General features: G+C 40.4%; 1 protein-coding gene across 2 annotated transcripts in view; it reads left to right on the top strand.

Moving 5' to 3' along the window:
* CACNB4 (calcium voltage-gated channel auxiliary subunit beta 4) overlaps window positions 1-18841 on the top strand; it is a 251769-nt gene that overhangs the window by 222202 nt on the left and 10726 nt on the right. For both annotated transcript variants that reach the window (XM_087435205.1, XM_087435206.1), the window contains exons 10-12: window positions 4424-4533; window positions 9335-9486; window positions 11463-11558. In XM_087435205.1, coding sequence (XP_087291331.1) covers window positions 4424-4533; window positions 9335-9486; window positions 11463-11558 — 358 coding nt within the window. The remainder of the gene's footprint in view (window positions 1-4423; window positions 4534-9334; window positions 9487-11462; window positions 11559-18841) is intronic.

The following is an 18841-nucleotide window of genomic DNA, read 5'->3' as shown; positions in this document are numbered from 1 at the left end:
AGAGGTAGTATGTATTTATAAAAGGAAATGGGAACAATTGATGCTATCACAAAGCAGCCAGCCATGGAAGAATGAAAACAACTTATAATTGCAGTCAACAAATGGAAAAGAACAACACAATGCCTTCCATTTCATAATCAATGTCATTCTCATCATCTCCTCCTATTCTCTATTCAAATGCAGATTCGTCAGTAGACACTCAAACACTAGAGATAATTAATTGGACACTTTAATGCCAAACACGAGTATTTAAATTAGCAGGTTTTGATTATGACATGTCTGACCTGATCCTCCCACTCTCAAAGTATATATGAATTCCACAGGTTCTGGGAGATGGGAGAGTTCATGTAGACTGCTAACTTTTGAGGATAGGAAGTAAAGAAACTGTCTCCTTCAAGTCTTCAAATCTCCAATAATTGTGTGTCTTGTATATATTATATGTATGCCTGTCAACATAGGACACTATGAATAATTATTTAAGAAAGGACTTTTATATATTATCTTGTATGCTCCTAATGAAAATCCTGGGAAATAGTTTGGCAAAGCTCTATCACCATTTTATTGGTTAAGATTCTGAGGCTCAAAAGATGGCATGACTCATCCATGGTCACACAACCAGCAAGAGAAAGATCCAGGAAGAATACTCAGGTCTACCTATGCCTTCCATCTCTATTCCCTTGACAGTGCACTATTCTGTTCTTTGGAACACTTTTCTCTATGAATACTAGGAGTTTTTAAAAAATTAATATACTAACAGGGCTGCATGTTAGATGTAGCAAGGATAGTGTGTGGAAGGATCTTATAGCTGTTCCATTACCAATATGGAAATACTAAGTATTTTTGAATGAATGTGTTGTAACCAAAAGTAATATCTTTCCATAGAAAATCACAGAACACTTATAGCTAATAATATACTCATAAACTAATACTCATAGCTCAGGATGGATTGCAGCAATTATAATAAATTCTAAAACAGAAATAAGCAACTAGTTGGGGTTCAGATTTACTAGATTTAGAGAATGATTTTTCCTAGTTTTCAGTGACATTTGCAGTCTGCTGGGGAAATGAACTTCCATTCGCCTTTTATCTACTGGTCAGTAACTACTGACACTATGTCACAGAAAGGTTTCTGAGAAAACATTTTAGAGACATATATCAAACAAGATGCATGAAAGTACTGAAAACCACTAGAGAGTATGAGTGTAACAAGAAAAAAAGTAGAAAGGATATCACTTTAAGTAAAAAAAAAAAGTATATAAACTAGATAGCATTCAATGGTGAAGGTAATTACATTGCTGGGTAGTCTTGCAAAAAAAGAAGTTTGGATTTGGTGTCTGATTTTGATAATACTAAGCATCTTTGCATTGAAAATAGAAACTCCTGCTCTGTCTTGTTGAAAGGTTCTAGGCTGTGTCTGTCTTCTCCTGAGCTCTTTCATTTTTGTATATTTTTTATTAGGAAATAACTTGTATGGGGGCCGGCCCCGGGGCGTAGCGGTTAAGCGTGCGTGCTCCACTGCTGGCTGCCCGGGTTCGGATCCCAGGCACGCACCGATGTACTGCTTGTCAGGCCATGCTGTGGCGGCGTCCCACATAAAGTGGAGGAAGATAGGCACGGATGTTAGCCAGGGCCCGTCTTCCTTGGCAAAAAGAGGAGGCTTGGCATGGATGTTAGCTCAGGGCTGATCTTCCTCACAAAAAAAAAAAAAGAAATAACTTGTATTAACAAATTAAGATGTATTTTATTGACAAATAAAACAAGAAAAAGAACCCTTTATTGTCCACATCTTTTCCTGCTTTTAGAATGTGTAAAGCAGTTTTTCTGCTTTTATGTGTTGTTATTGTTTTGTTTTTGTTTTGTAAAACTTTGGATGTGTTTGAAAATGGCTTTGTAAAAGTACGTTTATAACCTGGAAAAAATGAGTGTGCATCTATTGATAATCTCTTCGAATTTTAAGACCCAAGGGTCGCTATTTGGCTTATATGGAACTAGAAAATTTGATTTTCACTTAAGCAGAATAGAATTTTGGGGCCCTCCAAAAGTCATTATTCTGAAAAGTTGAATTCTGTCCCTAAACCAACCCACTTGTGTCCAGTCATATATTTGAATTGCTCTGGAACTTGACTGTATGTTTCTATCCAGCAACTCCATTCTTAAAGCAACAAACAAACAAGAAACCCGGAAGTACAAAAGTCAACAAGCAAACCCCACTCTGTAAAAAGAAGGGCTGTAGGACTGCCTATGAGATTTCATGCCTCCATTTGCAGCAGCCAGCTGAGTAATGGAGACTCAGATGTGGGGTTCACCACACTTGAACCTGATTTAAATCCTGACCTTGCCTCAGTGCATGGCTAAGATCCACTGACTGTGCATCTGTGCTGAATGATTCCACTGGCATCTAGAGATTTGGGGTTCCTGGAGAAGAAAACTGAAGTGGGAAGAGAATTATGAGTGCCATGACTAAGTACTGCCTGGTGCTGAGGGCCTGGGTTTTAGACCTTTTTAGCCTCTAACTAACCGTGTGGAACTTCCTCTCTGCACCTCAGTTTTCTTCTTGGTAAAATGAAGAAGTTGTACTTGACCAGTATTTTCTAATGTCTTTTAGCAGTTGAACAACTTTTTACAATGAAATCATATTTAAAGCCCTAATGTAGAAAACAGAAATGCAGAGGTGTTTGCCTGGCATCGCGGGTGGGAAAGCTGGAGCCCCGCCAACTCAGCCTCCTTTAGTGTTCTCAGTGGCCCCGGAGGTATTTCACAAAACTCTTGGTTTCTGCAGAAGACAATTTGAAGATGCCTCAAATAATTTATTAGGGCCTAAAAATGCTAAAATATTTAAAAGTTTAAAACTTCCTGACCATCTACAGCTTATAAATATAATACAATGATACAAGTGAGGAGTACTTTGCTTTAAAATGGCACCAGAACTTTTGTACAGCCTGTTGCTTTAAAGAAGCAATTTCCAACCATTTGTGAAATAGAATATTTTAAATTCTCCCCAAAGCTTCAGGTCACTCCAGCCAGGTGAAGGGTCTCCTGAGAGTGCTGACAGTGTTGTTCCAAAACAGGTGCGACATGGCAGATGACTCAATAATTGTTAATAACTCCACCTCTTCCCTGCTCTAACACCCAAAGGAGTTTGAAAATGGTGGGGACTGGGTGCACTGAGTGTAAAAGGGCAGGGGCCCTATTCTCCTTGTCTCCTTTCTGGAACTCTGCCAGGCTCTGAAGATAAGAATGGAGAAAAGTCCATGGTGGCAGTAACTGCTTAGAGAGACATTCTTTGCATTCTACAGGTAGATAATAATCTGAAGTTGAGCAATCCCAGTTTAAAATAAAGAATTTTATGGGCCAGCCCCATGGCATAGCGGTTAAGTGCCCGCGCTCCACTGCTGGTGGCCTGGGTTCAGATCCTGGGCGCACACTGATGTACCGCTTGTCACACCATGCTGTGGCAGTGTCCCATATAAAGTGGAGGAAGATGGGCACGGATGTTAGCCCAGGGCCAGTCTTCCTCAGGAAAAAAAAAGAGGAGGCTTGGCATGGATGTTAGCTCAGGGCTGATCTTCTTCACACAAAAAAAGAATTTTAAAATTGTAAATTTTAGAGATTCTCATTGGACGAATCATATACAAATAGACCCCTCTGTCCATTCATTTGCATTGTCTTTGCTTTATTCTTCTCTTGTATGACTGCAGAATACTTTCTGACTTATCAAAATCCTGGCACAATCCTCACATTGCCCTCAACTGTAGTGTCATAGGACTGCCCACCATATACATTGAAAGTCATATGCAAATATGCTGAAGAATCTTGTGCCTGCGAAAAGAAATCTTATTTTTCATATTCTTAGAAATGAAACATTCCTTTGGGCCTGTGGAGAAATGCTGCAATGTATTGTGAATTAACTGTTGGGCACCAGGAATACAACCTAGCTACCAACTGGTCGGTGGTCTTTGATGATCAAAATGGAGAGTATTTCCCCTTTTGACCAGCAGCATTGATGTGCTAGGGCAGAGCATTTGTAGTTCCTGAAGGTCTTGATCAAGAGCAAATCAACTGTGAATTGTGGGGAAATTGTATTGCTGCTTCTTAGAAAGAGCATGGATTATTCATATGTTTTGAGTCTCTCCTAGTATGGTGTGCATTATAAAGAGAATTCGACAAGGCAGACAATGGTGGAGGAAGAGCTGCATTTTTACTGGAGTAGTTTTTTGTTAAGTAGCCAAAACCTTCCTCCATTCTGCTCTGCTTGTGTTTTAATTCTAGGCAAAACCTGTTTAAAATGCTTGTGGCCAATGTTTATTATACTGTGGTTGCACTGTAGTTTGTAAAGTGGTTATTAAGTACTGTGGTTATAAATCACTTGGAGAGCCCCATAACATTTTTACTGGCTTGTTCTGTTCTGTGTTCCTATTCATAGGATATCAATAACGAGAGTGACAGCTGACATTTCTCTTGCTAAGAGGTCTGTCCTAAATAATCCGAGCAAGAGAGCAATAATTGAACGTTCGAACACTCGGTCCAGCTTAGGTAAGATGTTCAAATGTGATACTTCTTCAAGCTGCGCTTTTGGACCGGGATGACACATGTTGCGTTTATGAACGTCTTTTCCAATTTGCTCCCCCTTCTGAATAGGGATGTGCTGATTAACTGAAGAGAATACTAGCCATGGAAAAGAAGGGAGAAGAGTCCTGTAGCAGCCAGAGCCTTCTCTCTCTCAGCTCTAGTCATTTAGCTAATTAGTAGTCTGGTGGGAAGAATCCTCAATGGGCTCTCCTGTTCTGCCTAACCACGTGAAACCACTCATCTCCACTTTGCCCAAGCTTCTCAATGAGGCTAATGATATCTGTCACACCTGAGTCACAGCTGACATGAAAGGAAATGAGATGTTCAGCTTTCTCAGATCCTTAGAAGAAAGCTAGATAATGGTGTTTTTAATGTTGCTTCTGCTGCTAGCTGGCGGTACCCAGCATAGTCACATCTTTAAGTGGAAATAGCAACCACCATTAGTAACATGCAGGGAGTTTAAGCATGTCTTTCCTGGAGTACCAGTCTGATCTTAAAATTCACCAAGATAGAGAAGAAAAAAACACTATGTGTGATTAGTTCCATCAAGCCATATGTAAGCAGGACTGTGGAGGATGAAGTCATCGTCCACAGAAGCAAGTCTGTGGTGCTGGGGAATCACAACATTCATCTCAAAAGCCTGTTTGTGGTCTCCATGATTGCCAAGGGTGCTGGAGTCCACTCATAACTTTCTAGGAGTCTCTTTTGCATTCACATTCTGAGGACAACTTGTTTTACTTCCCTCTTCCTTATGGACAGATTAGGCAAGATAGGGCTCTTCAATGCCACTACATTTGTTTAATATACTGAAATGAGGTCTATAGATGATAGAAAACTAAAAAAAATTAGGGTTTCCAAGATAGATTGCATACCCAAACATCCCATCAAGAATCTGTTGAAAGCTGTACCCTTGATCCTGAGCCAAGAATTGTGCAGGTTGGAAAGAGGCCACGAAGTATCATCTCTGTATTCCTGGCACGGGATTGGCACATGGTAATAGCTCAATAAATATTTGCTGGATGGTTGCTTTGTTAAAGAATGCTGAGCATACCAAATGGAACAGTTGTCAACACTTGTGAGGGCAAGATTCCAGACGTCAGCGGTTCCTTCTTTAGTCCTGTATTTAGACCCTTCCACATACAGAGTGAAACACTTTTAAAGGCACAGTATTTTGATCTTAAGGAGGTAACAATGGCAGAGTTGGTGATAGTGAATCAGATTAGGTAACTGACTAAAGTCAAATGTCACGGGTGACAAGGATGCCAAATTAGTTTGAAGATTTCTCAACAAGCATTTGTTCTTTGCTCTCCTGTCTTCCACCCTCATTCTCACTCCTCAGAATGCCTTTGGCTATTAACCACTCCTTCCTCTGATGTATAAGGAAAGGCTAAAGGACACTTAAAAGATAAGCTAGCTTGCCTAATTCCAGTCGTCTGCTCCAGCCAAAGGTTTCATGGATATTCTTTGAAGTCATTCTGTAAAATCTAGCCACCTGTTGTCAATAAATGGGGTGGGTAGGGTGGGGTTAATGTAAATATTGAGGAAGAAACAAGGTAGATGTCAGTTCACTGGCTTTCCCCATTACTCTGTAAATTCATGTACCCACAACTACTGGAGTTACTTCAATGGCAATCTATTATAATAGCCATTATGTGAGCCACTTATGTCCATTTGCCTGCCTTTTGTAGATCCTTCATCAAATGTTTATTAAACACTTGTTACGTGCCGTGCATCATGCCAGACTTAGGAAGTACAAACACAACTATGACAAAGTATCTTACCCATGGGCAAACAGCAAGAAAGGACAGATGGTTAAAATACTGTGTGATAATGGAATTAGCGGCAAAGTACTAGGGGTGTAAAGAAAGAAGGGTAGGGAGTAAGAGGTATCTGAGAAGACTTCGCAAAAGTTATGTTTGAGCTGGTTCTTCAAGGCAGACAAGAATGTACAAAGGCCTTGGTATATAAAAGAATATTGTATTGTTGAGAAACAGGTAGTTTGTGCATAGCATGCTTAGAAAAAGGGAGTGGGGGCCATGGTTTGAGGGCAACAGGAGAAGAGACTGAAAAAGTAGATTGAGGCCAGTGTGTTAGGGTTCTAGTATGCCTTGCTAAAGAGACCTCCAAAATAGATTCCATGAAATGTTAATTTTAAAAGTTACTAATAGTTGTTACATCCAAATTGTTTTCCATGGTCAAATAAATTTGTAAATTATGGATTAAATAATCCATAATTGGTAGGCTTATCCACTGCAAGACTTCTTAGAGCCCATAAGATACAAAGGGTAATGCACGTTTGAAATTCCAAGAGAAACCATTATAGTATGCAGTATGTCCCTTGCAGAAAACCCCCTTCTTCCCATAGGATATCTTATGGGATTAGTCTTCCAGGGTACACACTTGGGAAATGTTGCTTTGAGCCCTAGGGAGCCATTGAAATAGTTTAAGCATTTAGGTGTAAGAAAGTTCATAGGTGACAGAGATTCTGGAGAGAGGTGGGTTTGGATCAGTTGTGGTCAAGTTATAGAAGTGTTCATTGAGGTCCCTGCAGTATCATAGTCCATGACTTCTCAGAGCTCCATTTGTCTGGAATAAGATCATGACTAAACCTCAATTAGAACCCTTATGAGAATCAGCCTGGGTAGTCAGGATTGTTGGGTTTAGTTAAAGTTTTTCCTTAAGAAAATGAGCTATGTAGATAAATATGCCTTTCTCTTCCTCACACATATAATTTATTTATGGCATTCTGTATACAAATTATTCAAATATTGGACCCACTCCAGTATTTGGTCTGGTCCTCTGCAGCCTCCTGGTTTGCTCTGCCTGAGCACCTCTCTGCTCATGCCAGAGTTCCCATTGCCCAAGAGTTTTGTGTTGGTTAAGCAGTAGGTGTGCCTGCTCTGTGAGCCTGTCAGAAGCCACTTACCTCATTGCTGGTGCAGAGTAAATAAGGCTCAGGTATTTCTGAGTTATTTACGCAGAGACTCAGAATGCCTCGAGGGGTCTTTGTACCAGGGCAGTCCAGTTTGCGTCACTGCCTTTTTGCTAGTTCAGAAAATATTGTATTCAGATTTGAAGCTTAAAGCAGTATAGACTTATTCTAGTATAGTGCTGGCCAGGAGTTCCCTTAAAACAGTGGTAATTTAATAAAAACAACAAATGGAGAACATACCCCAACAGTCTGAAGCTGAAATTTACTATAATAAAAATATTCTTTATTTTCCAGACTTTTCTCATAAGAAAAATCTTTTTTGTAACTGTTTCTGACATGCAAGAAAAAAGGGACAGGTATATTATCATTGACAAACAAATGTAGAATGTAATTTTAGACGAATTTTGCAAATAAGCCTAGTTGTCCAACTTCTTTACATTGACATCTTGAAAGCTAGTCACCTAGTCACTTTAAAGCAACATGAAATCTTTCAGCCCATTGGTACTGGATAATATGAAAAATGATAGATATGTTGACTATTTAACTTCACACTTCTAATACAGATCATGCATTAAACATCAGTGATTTTGTGAGAAATAAGAATTATGCTCTTATGCAACGCCCAGGAAAATAGTCACATGATAGTCTTGAGCATTCATGATCCCACAAACCCTGTTAATATGTTTGGTTAAAGGGAGAACTTTTTGGTGGGTGACATGAACTTGAATTTATACTGGATAAGCAAAACGAGTCATGGAATTCTGGTACAAACCCTTTCCAATGAGAATATTTAGAGTAACATCACCTTTTTCCTAGGCCATCTTTGAAACAATTTAAATCAGGTAGCTTTGTCAGTTCTGTGTAACTTGGTCAAGATTACAACATTGTTAGGTCACACCTATAGCCAAAAATAAGTGAAATGCAAAACAAGATCATCTCTCTGAAAATTAAATGGTCTAATTCAGACTTTGGACGTGACCCAATAAATCAGGTGATATACAAACTGTATATAAAGAAATTTTTTATACTTCAGAAAGCCATATTACGTTGTTATAAATAATCTATTTTGCTTTAAAAAATAGCTGGATTGCTTCAGGCATTGAAAATAACTAGATTTTTCATTTGAACAGATTTGGGTCACTTGGCCATTACAGCCAGCCAAATAGATTTGCATCTAAATGCATTGCAGCATTTTAATATAATTGGTCTTGGTTTTTTTTTTAATGCTGAAGATACTTATGCCTTAGAACAAGTCCACTGGGCTCAATACTTGAATTAAAATTTAGCAATATGCTAGTTGTAAGAGTAGACCCAGAATATTTAACCAGGGATACAAATATTTGCATGTCAGTCAAAACAAATGAGTTGTGGGAATTTTTTTAAACATATCCATAAAATAGTAACATATAAGTTGTTGGTTGGTGGAAATATTTCAGTGTGATTTGCTTTCCATGTGATGTTGTTCTGCACATGTGTTTCAGTTGTTTCCTCAAAGGTAGTTTCAGCTTCTATAGTTAAAATTTCTTCAGAACAAAGCCATGATGAAAAACGACATAGCTATAAAAATAGCTAAATATTAGGATTAGTGTAAGAAGCAAATCAAGAGAGCCATCTCGGTTTTTTCCACCAACTCTTTGGTTTTATGCAAAACTCAACCCATCTCTCTCAACCGCTCTCTCTTTAGAAAAGATCTGAAGTTAGATAGGACTATGAAAAGTCAAAATGTTCTGTTTTGCAGTGTAGAAAAACATCTGAAAGGGGTACTGTTTTTTAACTATAAGAACTAATTAATAAAAATAACCATGACCTGTTATTTATTACTTCTCCTTTTAGCGGAAGTACAAAGTGAAATTGAAAGAATCTTTGAGTTGGCAAGATCTTTGCAGCTGGTCGTTCTTGATGCAGACACCATCAATCACCCAGCACAACTTATAAAGACTTCCTTAGCTCCAATTATTGTTCATGTAAAAGTCTCATCTCCAAAGGTAATTAGCTCATTTCTGTCTTAAGGATTAGAAGCTCATTTTTAAAAAAATATTCTTTGCTCTGTGTGTTTTTGTTAGTGGCCAAGGAGAATATCTTGTTGAGACCTTTTAACGAGCACAGTTTTTAATTCCTACAGTTGGTACAGGTTCTAGAAATTCTGAGATAGCGAATAAAGAATAGCCCATTCCTTCAAGAAGCTATTGTGGTTCCCCAACCAGGCAGTTATGAAGAATATAATAGAAACAAAAAATTAAGAAAGGTGAGGAAAAGTAAAGTCTGGCTTTTCAGAGACTTTAGGTTCTATCTTGGTCAGTTTCTTGGGTAATATTGATTCTTGTATCACCTATATTCTCTCCCCGGTTGAGAGAGTACAAAGTTCAAGGAAGGTATCTATATTTATCATATATAAAGTCAAACACCGCTGTATACAATCTCTTATGGAAACATTACAGACTCTCACGTTTGTGCTTAGGTTGGATTCTTTCAGGGATAGTTATTCCATGATTAAGCACAATGGGATATTTGCCATTTATCTTCATGCCACCAGAGGAGATAAAAATAAAAATGAGACAGCCTCAAATTGGTCTCTTTTGATTTAGGTGTTCTTTCCTTTTTATTTATTTATTTATTTTTTTGTGAGGAAGATCAGCCCTGAGCTAAAATCCATCGCCAATCCTCCTCTTTTTGCTGAGGAAGACTGGCCCTGGGCTAACATCGGCGCTCATCTTCCTCTACTTTATATGGGACTCTGCCACGGCATGGCTTTCACAAGCGGTGCATCGGTGTGCGCCCAGGATCTGAACCTGCAAAACCCGGGCCACCGCACTGAGCGCACACACTTAACCGCTACGCCACCAGGCAGGCCCCATGTTCTTTCCTTTTTTAAACAGAGGTGATGTTCTAAAAAGTTAATATGAAATAGCCTTGGGAGGTATGACCTTAATAATCGGTTTCTTTTCCGTGCCTCCAAGAGCCTATTTTAGTGGACTTAAATGCCACTTCAACTTCCAACCAGAACCGTAGTTTGCTCTCACAGGTGGAGAATGTGTAAAGAAGCTATGCCCTTCCTAACCCTTCTGACGTCCTCAGATCTTCCATCTCTTCAGGCACTGGTTCTGTGCGGGGTGAGCTTAGGAATCCTTACCAAACCAGAACCTTTTGGGAATCATTAGAATGGACTGAGATTGCCTGACTGCCTGGAGGGCCCTTTGACTGAGAGCTGAAGGGGATTCAAACACCCTTCACTGCAGTGGAGTAGATTTCAGTTCCTCCCACCCCCTGGCCTAGTCACCATGAGGTCCATAAGTGCAGAAATGGGGGCTCTTGTGGACATATGTGCTGAGGTATCATAGAGCCTCACAGACTAGTACTGTTTTGGGGGGAGGGCCCTGTTTCAGCTTAAAAAGATTTAAGGGAGAGGGGAGTATATGGTAAAATGCAGTTACAGCAGTGCACAAGAGACATAAATGTATCACTGGTTTATATGTAGCAATATACCAGTGCAAATGTTTTTCCTAGGTTTCTATCATGAAATTGTCTTATTAATGTAAAATTAAACTGGAATGCCTCAATAATTATCTGTGACAAAAAGGACCAAATATATGACTGATATTTATCTGACATTGAGATAGTGAACCAAAATATTACTCATCTGAATTTGGACAAAAATGACCTGGTACAGATCAGTTCCTCCACTTTTGCAGGGCTCTCTTTGAAGTCTCTGTGTAAAATCTAGGGCAGAAACCTAAGATCCCACCAAGACCTTACATAGAGCAAGAATAGGATGAACATATCAAATCCACTATAACTGAAAGCCAGTGTAAGTGGATGATGTCATGTTATATATATGATTTGTCATGTTGTGTGTCCTCTCTATTAATACTCAGGGCTAAACAGACTATTAAAAAAAGTCTTGTTTATTTGGTTTTCTTTCAACTCATTGACAGTATCTCAGATTCACGTCTTCTTCTATCAGGTTTTACAGCGGTTGATTAAATCCAGAGGGAAGTCCCAAAGTAAACACTTAAACGTTCAACTGGTGGCAGCTGATAAACTTGCACAATGCCCCCCAGTAAGTACAATCATTTTTTGACTTAATCATTCTTGACTAGTTAGGAGAGAATGGTGTTTTCTTTTTTTTTTTTCATATTAGCATTGTCATTTTTTATTCTAGAATGATGATGATGATGGTATGTTGTCATGAACCTAAGGGATTTCTTGGCACAAACTGCTGCTGTCATGTTGGCTATCCTTGGGCATCCAGAACTGGGTGGTTCTGCCATGTCATAAGAAATGAACTTAGTGTTCAGTGTTCGATGTCCTTACTGCTACCTTGACTGCCTTGCAAACTACTTAATCCAGTCATGTGGACACTTTTATGAAAGGAAAAGAACAAATAAAACTTACTCATTTGACTTTCACTCTCTGCCAGAAAGTTCCGGTAGGCATAAAAGATTATGACATTGAAGGTTGAGAATTTATTGGAACCAGAAGAGCCCTGTGGTTACAGCAGATGAAGAGGTCAGGGTTAAGTAAGATGAAAAACCATATTATAGCAACTTTTCTCCCAGTGCTGTTGCCAGAGAACAGCTGCTGAGTTGGAAGCCAAGCAAATGGCAAGGGGGGAGTGGGAGGGGGGTGACCACTATCACGTGGCTCACCAGTGGCCTTTCAGTGTCTACACCTGCTCCACCGACTTACTATTTCTGTGCCTGTGTTTCTCTAAAGGAAATAACTGTCTTTCCTACTGGTTTGATTTACTAGATTTTTTATATACCTGTGTAAGGATCATTGATGTTCTGTGGAAGCATAAAATCCAATTCAGATGTTTAGAGAGGCAACACAGCATAGCTGTTAAAAGTATAGACTCTGGAGCCAGACTGCCCGGGTTCAGATCCACACTAATCCACACTAGGGATTACATCCCTAGTTATGTAATCTTGAGCAAGTACTTACCTCATTGGGTTGGTGTAAAGATTCTATGAGTGAATATGTGGTAAAACTCTTAGAACAATGCCTGGCACATAATAAACACCATCTAAATGTTTCTGTTATAATTACTGGATGTAGTTGTACTGTGCCATGCCTAACCTGTGAGGCTCTATAAGGATCTGTGCCTGTCTGGGTCACTGTTGTATCTCAAGTTCCTATCATAGTAGGCCCACAATAAATATTTATTGACTGACTGAATGAATGAAAGGATGTACAGGCAATAAGAGTAAATAATGCATCCTTTTATTAGATGCTTACTATGGGCCGGACACTGAGCTAGATGCTTTTCATAGATTATCTCTAATCCTCACAGTTACCTAGTAAGGTGGGCAGTATTATCCCCATTATATAGTTGAGGCAACTGAAGACAGAGAGGTTAAATGGTTTCCCTAAGGTCACAGAGCAAATGAGGATTAGATTTAGATCTATCTGGCTCCAAAGCCAATTTCCTCCCTTCACAACCCCACCCACCTATTCACACACACACACACACGCTTGGTTACCTGCCTATAGATGATCTGGATAGCTTGGAGTCTGGAGTACTATGTTAAGAAGTCTGACTTCACATTGCCTGCTAATGAAGTCCGTTTTCACAATGGAATGCATGATTAAAACACTGAGCGAATGTAGAAGAATGTATTACACAGCCTGTCTCTATAATGCTTCCCAGTTGAAGGAAGCTAATCTTTATTGAGCAGCTACCAAAAGCCAGGAACTATGCTATTGTTTCCAATTTTTAGAACAGTCTTATAAGGATAGTTATAGCAGTTTGGGTCTTCTGGGAAGCAGATACCTGAATGCAATTAGACGTGCAGTTTTATTGGAGAAAATGCCTGTGAGGGATAAAAGGGAAAAGGGACAGAACAGACGGGGAGAGCCCTCAGACCTGATGGAGTTTGGATCCCATGAAAGGAAAGGGGGGTGGAAGGAGAAATGGGTAGGAAGAGCCTCAGACTGTGATGTAGCCTTGAGAAAATCTCAGTCACGGAGATGGGGGTCCCCACAGGAAAGAGTGCCCATTAGAGGAGTCTCATGTTGGGCAGAAATGTCTAGGCTCTAGTCTCCATGCTGTGCTCAGGCACTGGCTGGGAGCAGCCTTGAGAGAGCATGGCCTCGCCTTGAATACTGTGGTGGATCCTGAAGCAGCAGCGGCTGGAAGCTGTCTGCTGACTGCGCTTATCACAGCAGGTTCTCCCTCAAGGGGAAGTCACCTGCACATGCACCTCTATGACTGCCATGTTACCACACAAAGGGCATGATCTGCTTGCTGTGAGCGAGACAAAAGCCAATCGTCAAGAGGCAAGCTGGTGGCAGAGGAAGGGCAGTTTATTACAGCTTGCTAGCAAGAGGGAAGATGGCCGACTAATGCCCAAAAAAAACATCTTACAGAACAAAGACTACAGGCCAGTTATATGGAGGGCTGGTCTCCGGGTCAGGGAGGCATCTGGTCTCAGGTTGGGGGCATCCATCTAGTCTTAGTTCCTGACGGTCTTTTGTTTTACTTGATATGCATCAGAGACTGGAGCAAGGCCCTACACCCTGATCTTTCAGTTGTCATTGATGATGGCTGTCAGCATAGACTCTCTGTCCCAGGGTCGTCACATTCCTAAGGAACTCAAGAGAACAAAGTTATCAACTTATAGCAGCTGGGAGGGACCATAAAATCCACAGAGCATGTCTGGGCTAGTTAATCAGAGTTCATTCAAAGTTACAATAGGGTTTCTTTTCTACAATATGGCTTCCCTTATGTCAACCTTGTGTTGAGCCAGTATCAGCCATGGTAGATAACATTATCCTTACTTTCTAGAGGAGAAAGCTAAGTCCCCAATTAAGAAACTTACTGCAGGTACCAATTAGTAAATGAGCTCCAATTTTCAACCCTAGATTTGTCTGACTCCAACAAACCTCTGTCCACTATGCCACTCTGTCTCTACGCATAGCTGTGTAGTGTAGATGAAGCTCAGGTCCCCAACTTCACTGTGCAAGAAATACCTCATTTTCTACTTTGACCCCCGAGTCCACTGGGCAGGCTGGGTATTTATCCAGACTTGCAGCTGCCTTTACCCTAATCCAGGGCAGAACAAAGACCCCACGGTAAGGGTGGGGTTGGTAAGGAAGTTGAGGGAGTTGTGGGGGGTGGGGAATGCCAATTCAGACAGCCATTGACCAAATCCACGTGGTCCTTAAGGATGGACGCTCTGCTGCATCAGACCTTATCGGGAACAGGGTAGCTTTGGCGAGGCAGGGAGACATATAGCCCCTCCTCTCTGGGACACTGTCATGAGAGTTCCCTTCTCTTCTCTGCCTGGGGGAGGGGAGGTGCCTCTCTCTTTTCCCCATTTGTTGCTATTAAAGGAACTTCCTCTCTGCTTTTGCTATATGTAAAAGCATCTCCACCTTCTTTTGTTTCCAGAGGCAGTTAGACAAATCTCTCCAACCAATTTAGGCTTTTGGAAAACAAAACCCAGGAGGGGAAATGGAGAGCTGGCAGTTTCCTGCCACAACCCCACCCACCTCCCACTCCCCCAAGACAAGGAGGCACAGACCCTGCCACCTGCTTGAATAGTAGAAAAGAAAGGGGGAAAATACAAAAGGAAAAACATGGATTAATATCTCAAAGCTCATTGGCCATGTCTGTCTTCACAAATGTAGAGAGGTCTACACTGCCAGGGCAGACCGGCTCTGTGAGGTCCCAGAGGTGGCGCTAAGATCAGTGGGAGTTTTAGGGAGCAGCTGGGGTGGACTTGAGAGCAGTTAGGCCTGTCTCGTGTCATTTGACAGAGTGGTCAGACCCACCCCAGGAGGAAGGCATTTCACACATCTGCTCAAATGCAGATGCCGCAAAGAAGGGGATGGCTTTCTAAGTAGTGAGCCCCTCGTCTCGAACCGCATTCACTTGGAGGCTGGGTGGAGATGGAGTGGGCACTATGAACAGGTGTCAGAGATGTTGTGGAAGGAATCCCCTCTGGTGAAGGCTAAAGGCTATGGTATCTAAGATCTCTTCTCAACTGTAAGACTCTGATTCTGTCTAGATTTTGGAAATGATCAGCACAGAGATATTATTGAAACCATGAGGGTTATGGAGCCCAGGGAAGAGGAGAGCATAAAAACAAGCAGAAGATGTATCAAGTCAGGTGATACCCTCATTGTTTCAGAACATCATTAAGATCAGACTTCTACAGAACGACGTGTGGGCATGTCTGAGGACGTGGTATCCGTGTCTCCATATGGTTAAATCGGACAAATTCAAAATATTTAGTCATTTCAATTCAATGTGGCTCACCTACAATCAACCCTCTTCGCAAGAACTAAAATACATTCAGCAAACATTATTTAAGCCTTAGGCCTGGTACCTTGCTAAGTGCTAGTGATACAAAGGCATATTCTTGCCTTCAAGGAGTATATAGTCTAATAAGATTACAGTTTGCAAAGTCAACTCTTAGCAAACAATTTGGTAGATCATAAATATGCTTGCAGATATTACTTCTTAAATCTTTTATAAATTAAAAGAGTGGTTTAGATCAGGTTTCTTCCACCTCAGCACCTAAAATCGACATTTTAGATTGGATAATTCTTTGTTGGGGGAGGGGGCCTGTCCTATGCATTGTAGGGTGTTTAGCAACATCCCTGGCCATTAGCAACCCCCAAGTTATGACAACCAAAAATATCTCCATACATTGCCAAATGTCCCCTAGAGAAAAAATATCACTCCTGGTTGAGAACCACTGGTTTAAATTAATATAAGTTTTGGATAATAATGTTATAAGAAGTCTCAGTAAGGAATTCTTTGAGATACATTTTGGTGAATTGAACTTGTTTCTTTTTGATTTGATCTTTATATGAGAATGAGTTTATTAACATTTATTCCTAATAGTTACTAGAGAAAATACTTGTGTCCTATTAATATCGAAGTATTTTAGCTGCTGAGAGGATTGATAATTGAGTAGTTGTGTGTATAGTACAACTGGTTACATCTGAAATGGCTGGAATCAAGAAAAGACATGTGCATACTGAATGCAAATAATATTGCGAACTGCGTTGGGACTTGTCCCCAAGTCAGGAATTTCAGACAGCCTCATGCACTAGGAAAACAACCTTGCCCTATCGTTCTCTCAGTAGAATAAACAATTCCTTGTTTTATATAATTGGTCAGATAACCTGGAATTTTAAACAAGCAATCTGGATCCACAAGGTTACCTTGTATTTAATATTTTCTAAACATTGTTTACATTATTAAACATATTCATTTGATATTGTGTGAACAGCGTTTGTAACGCTAAGAAGATATTGTACACTCTCTTTTGGCATGTGTGAAGAAATCTTCGGCTGATAAAAACTAGCAGTAATCTAAAAGTGTGTCTGCATTTGTCCCTGCTTTACTTCAAGACCATAATTATAATTGTCATCCGAAGATTGGTGAGCACTGTGTCATTTTAGTTCCCTCTAGGAGAATTTGCAACTTCCTTAATTGGCCACTTGCATCTCCAATCTGAAAAGTCAGCAAACTACACTGGCAGAGTCTCACATTGCTAAGAAATTAAAGGCAGCAGTCTTCAGAAAGGGAAGTCTAAAAGAGTACTGAAAAAAGTTAACTCTCTGTAGCCAGAAGGATGAATCCTCAACTCAGGGACTGTGGAAGCAAAAAGCGATCTTGAGAGTAGCCGGTGTAGTATTTCCTGGAGTGTGTTCTTTACAGTACGGGTTCCATGCAAAGTCAATAGGTGTTATGGGGAAAGAACCCTGACACCAAAAATGTTTGAGAAAACACTTATGTAAACAAAGGTAGACTGGTTTCTTTACTGCAGAATCTTTAATATGCTCATGAGCATTTTATATCTCCATTAAGGATAGACAGTGTGCAGTGCTTCCTCTAAATTTTGACTATGGAGCCATTTTTCCACAGAGTATCCTACGGGTCTAATGTTTCATGGAACACTTCTAGGGAAAGACTGATCCTGTCCAACCTCCTCATTTTACAAATGAGGGAACTGAGACCAAGAGAAGTGAACTGGCTTTCCAAAGGTCATATGCCTTGGCCAAAGTCAGCGTAAGATCTCTGTGTGAATGGCAACAGGCTGGTTGTGATATGTTCTCCTGGAGGGATAATCATGAATTTCATGAGTGAGGCTTCTTCTAAGACAGGGGTCAGCAAACTTTTTCAGTAAAAGGCCAAGTTGTAAATATTTTAGGCTTTGTGGGCCATGTGGTCTTCTTCACAAAACTACTCAACTCTGCCTTAGTAGCAGGAAAGCAGCCATACACAATATGTAAGTGAATGGAGTATTCCAGTCAAACTTTGTTTATAGAAGCAGGAGGCAGGCCCACAGTAGCCAGCCTGCCAAAGTTGCCACCCTTGTTCTAGGTCAAGGTTCTGGTTGTCTATTACTGTGCCAAAAACTCCCCCAAAACTTAGTGACTTCAAACAGTGACCACGTGGTATTCAGCTGGCGGCTGACCTGGTCCCTAGCAGGGACTCCCCCTCTCAGTAGTCTCGGGGCCTTTCCACGGGACCTTTCCAACAAGGATATATGCTTCTTAATGGCAGCTCCCGGGGCTCCGACAGCAAGTATTCCAATATCTTATGCTTAGATACCAGACTTAGATATTGGCACAGCCTCACTTCCACAGTATTCTGCTAGTCAGAGGAATCACAGAGGCTGCCCAGATTCAAGGAGAGGAGACAAACCCTCTATCTCAATGCAGAGAGCATCAAAAAATTTGTGGCCATTTTTAATCTGCCACAGACAGAAAAATGAGCTGGGAGGATGGGCTCCTGAATAGTTCTATTCTAGAAGAAGGAGGACTTTCCTTCATTGCCTGCTCTGGATTCACAGAAGAAAAGATGGGATGCAGACAGAAAAGGGGCCTATGAGACTAGGACCCACAAGCTCATTTTATACATGTATATTTTTATATGACCAGCCTGAATTTGTATTTGGAACATACATCTGTACACTATATTGTTAGATTTCATTTTGCTTCTACCAGCTATCAGTGCCTTTTTTCTTCTCAGAGAAGTTGAAAATAGTACATTTTAAGAAGGTCAAAGTTCAAATTGCACCAGTACTATAGTAATAAGAGCTACATAATGCATGGTGAGAAAAGCAGATAGGCAGACAATTGAATATATAAATGAAATGTAATCCTTTAATCCTACTTAGTTACAAGCTAGCTTGTGTTACCAAAAGCTGACCCTGTGGCTTTTTGAGCTGTGTAATTTTTTTGTGCATGTAAAATGACATTGATCGCTGTCTCTGCAAGAAGGGAGCTCATCTCTTCCACAGAGTCTTGTAAACTTCTAACATTATGGTAACCATAGTAGTTCTCTTCTATCAGACTTTATTTTCCATTGCCGAATGGACT

Source organism: Ceratotherium simum, chromosome 9 (genome assembly GCF_057802395.1).
Source record: "Ceratotherium simum simum isolate JZ-2026a chromosome 9, ASM5780239v1, whole genome shotgun sequence".
Taxonomy (NCBI): domain Eukaryota; kingdom Metazoa; phylum Chordata; class Mammalia; order Perissodactyla; family Rhinocerotidae; genus Ceratotherium; species Ceratotherium simum.
Note: the sequence above shows the minus strand (reverse complement) of the source record. Positions and strands in the feature narration are given on the sequence as shown.